The following is a 1,746-nucleotide window of genomic DNA, read 5'->3' as shown; positions in this document are numbered from 1 at the left end:
CCTGAAACCTATAAAACTTGTATCTTATTGGGGAATCCTAGATAGATTTGCTAATTCCTGAAACCTATAAAACTTGTACCCGTGCTGTACACGGGGGTGCATTCTGCCATCAAGTTGTGCACCTGRGATCCCAAATCCCGAGGTAAAACCCTTTTTATCCCCTTAACMRTGTCTGTGTCATTATTAAAAACTGCCCTTTCAAGGCAACAGAGGTGCTCCATCCCTCTGATCATCTTGGCAGCTTCCTCTGGATTTACTCCAAGCTGTCCTTGCTGTGCTGGTGCAGAACAGCATTTGGGGTCTGACCAGAGCAGAGCAGGGTGTGAGCAATGTGTACCTATAAACAGATCTCAATGGATAATAACCCCATATATCAATAGGATCAARCTGCCTTTGGGGTGAAAAGAGACTCCAGGCTGAGTTCAAACCTGCAGCAGGGAGCAAGGCACAACTGCAGTCACTGATCTCAGCATTTTATTCCAGAGCTTAACTGGCTATCAGCATTAAACCCTCCAGCAGCTGCTTTTTAATATCAGCCATCTCATTTTACAGGAACAACAGCTACACTTTTAKCATATAATTGCCAATGTTGGCCCAAGAGTTTTCCTCAGTGTAAGTGYTCCCAGAAGAGGGAGCTGCATGGCAAAATATTATCCTTATAATTTGATCAGAGGTACATGACTTCATCTTTCAAATGCTTGTTAGACTATTAGAATGTAGTGCTTGTATTATTAAAAGTATCCTTATGTACTAAAAAATAGTTGCAACTTTTAAAGTCTGACCTACACATCCCTTTTATAATATTTGATCCTGCTACAGTGTTCTACCAATACACAGTAATTGCACAAGCCTATAAAATTAATACAATTATACCAATATAAAAAGTGATTATATTTGCAAATTTAAATTCACATTATGTTAGAGTGTGTCAAAGAGCTGTATTTTCTCTGCTTACAGACTCTTCTAAGGTAAACTCAATTTAAAGTGCAAAAAGACAGGGTCTTTGTTCCTAAAATTTATTTCCCAGAATAAAATTTATTCTGTGAAATGCATTTACACAAGAAGGATTTTTTCACAGTATGRTTATTTGAGACATTTTAACCACACAATTCACTTTAGATTTGCCTTTTAAGCACAGAACAGTTTTTAGTAACCTTTATCATTTTAAGTGGGCAGTTACCAGGTGACTGTGGAATTAAATTTCAAACATTTGTGCACTGCTTTAAAAAATAGAAGATGCACGTGATAAGGTTAAGCAGAGGAATTCCAATTAACTTACTTGKGATATTGTAACAGTTCTTGATTTCCTTGACACTTCAAGAGTTTTGTGAGGAATGGAAACGTGTTCTTCCTTCTCATCTTCAGGACTTGGTGAGTCAAAGAAATCAGGGCTTGAAAGGGATGACTGTAGACAAACATGAACAAAAGAAGAAGGAAAAGAAAAGCAGAGATATTTTCATTGCACAATAAGTTTTTTAGCTATCATTTTCAAAGTAACAATACTTAAAATCAGGACTCTTTGTACCCCTGCTCCCCCTTTTTTTGCTTATTTTCAAGGCTAGACTGCTTTTAAAGAATTAAAGAGGTAAGACATGYTTAAGAGTTGAATTCAGCATCAATTTGCAGCTTTTCATGATGTCACACGGTGGAACCCTCCTGGACAAAGCTGTGCCCTGGGGATGTCACCTCTGTCACTGGSATTCCTTCCATCCCTTCTGCCTTTCTTCACAGATTTAACAAGGCAAG

General features: G+C 38.0%; 1 protein-coding gene across 1 annotated transcript in view; it reads right to left on the bottom strand.

The window, feature by feature from the left end:
* LOC130587383 (SH3 domain-containing kinase-binding protein 1-like) overlaps positions 1–1,405 on the bottom strand; it is a gene marked incomplete at its 5' end in the record, with an annotated part of 7,168 nt that extends 5,763 nt beyond the window's left edge. Inside the window, one exon of the mRNA XM_057388358.1 lies at positions 1,280–1,405. Coding sequence (XP_057244341.1) covers positions 1,280–1,405 — 126 coding nt within the window. The remainder of the gene's footprint in view (positions 1–1,279) is intronic.
* Between the last annotated feature and the right edge of the window lie 341 nt (positions 1,406–1,746).

This window comes from Malurus melanocephalus, unplaced genomic scaffold (assembly GCF_030028575.1).
Source record: "Malurus melanocephalus ecotype Western Australia unplaced genomic scaffold, MMel_1.1 scaffold_1827, whole genome shotgun sequence".
NCBI lineage: Eukaryota > Metazoa > Chordata > Aves > Passeriformes > Maluridae > Malurus > Malurus melanocephalus.
The sequence above is the reverse complement of the archived record's forward strand: the minus strand, read 5'-3'. Positions and strand labels throughout refer to the sequence as shown.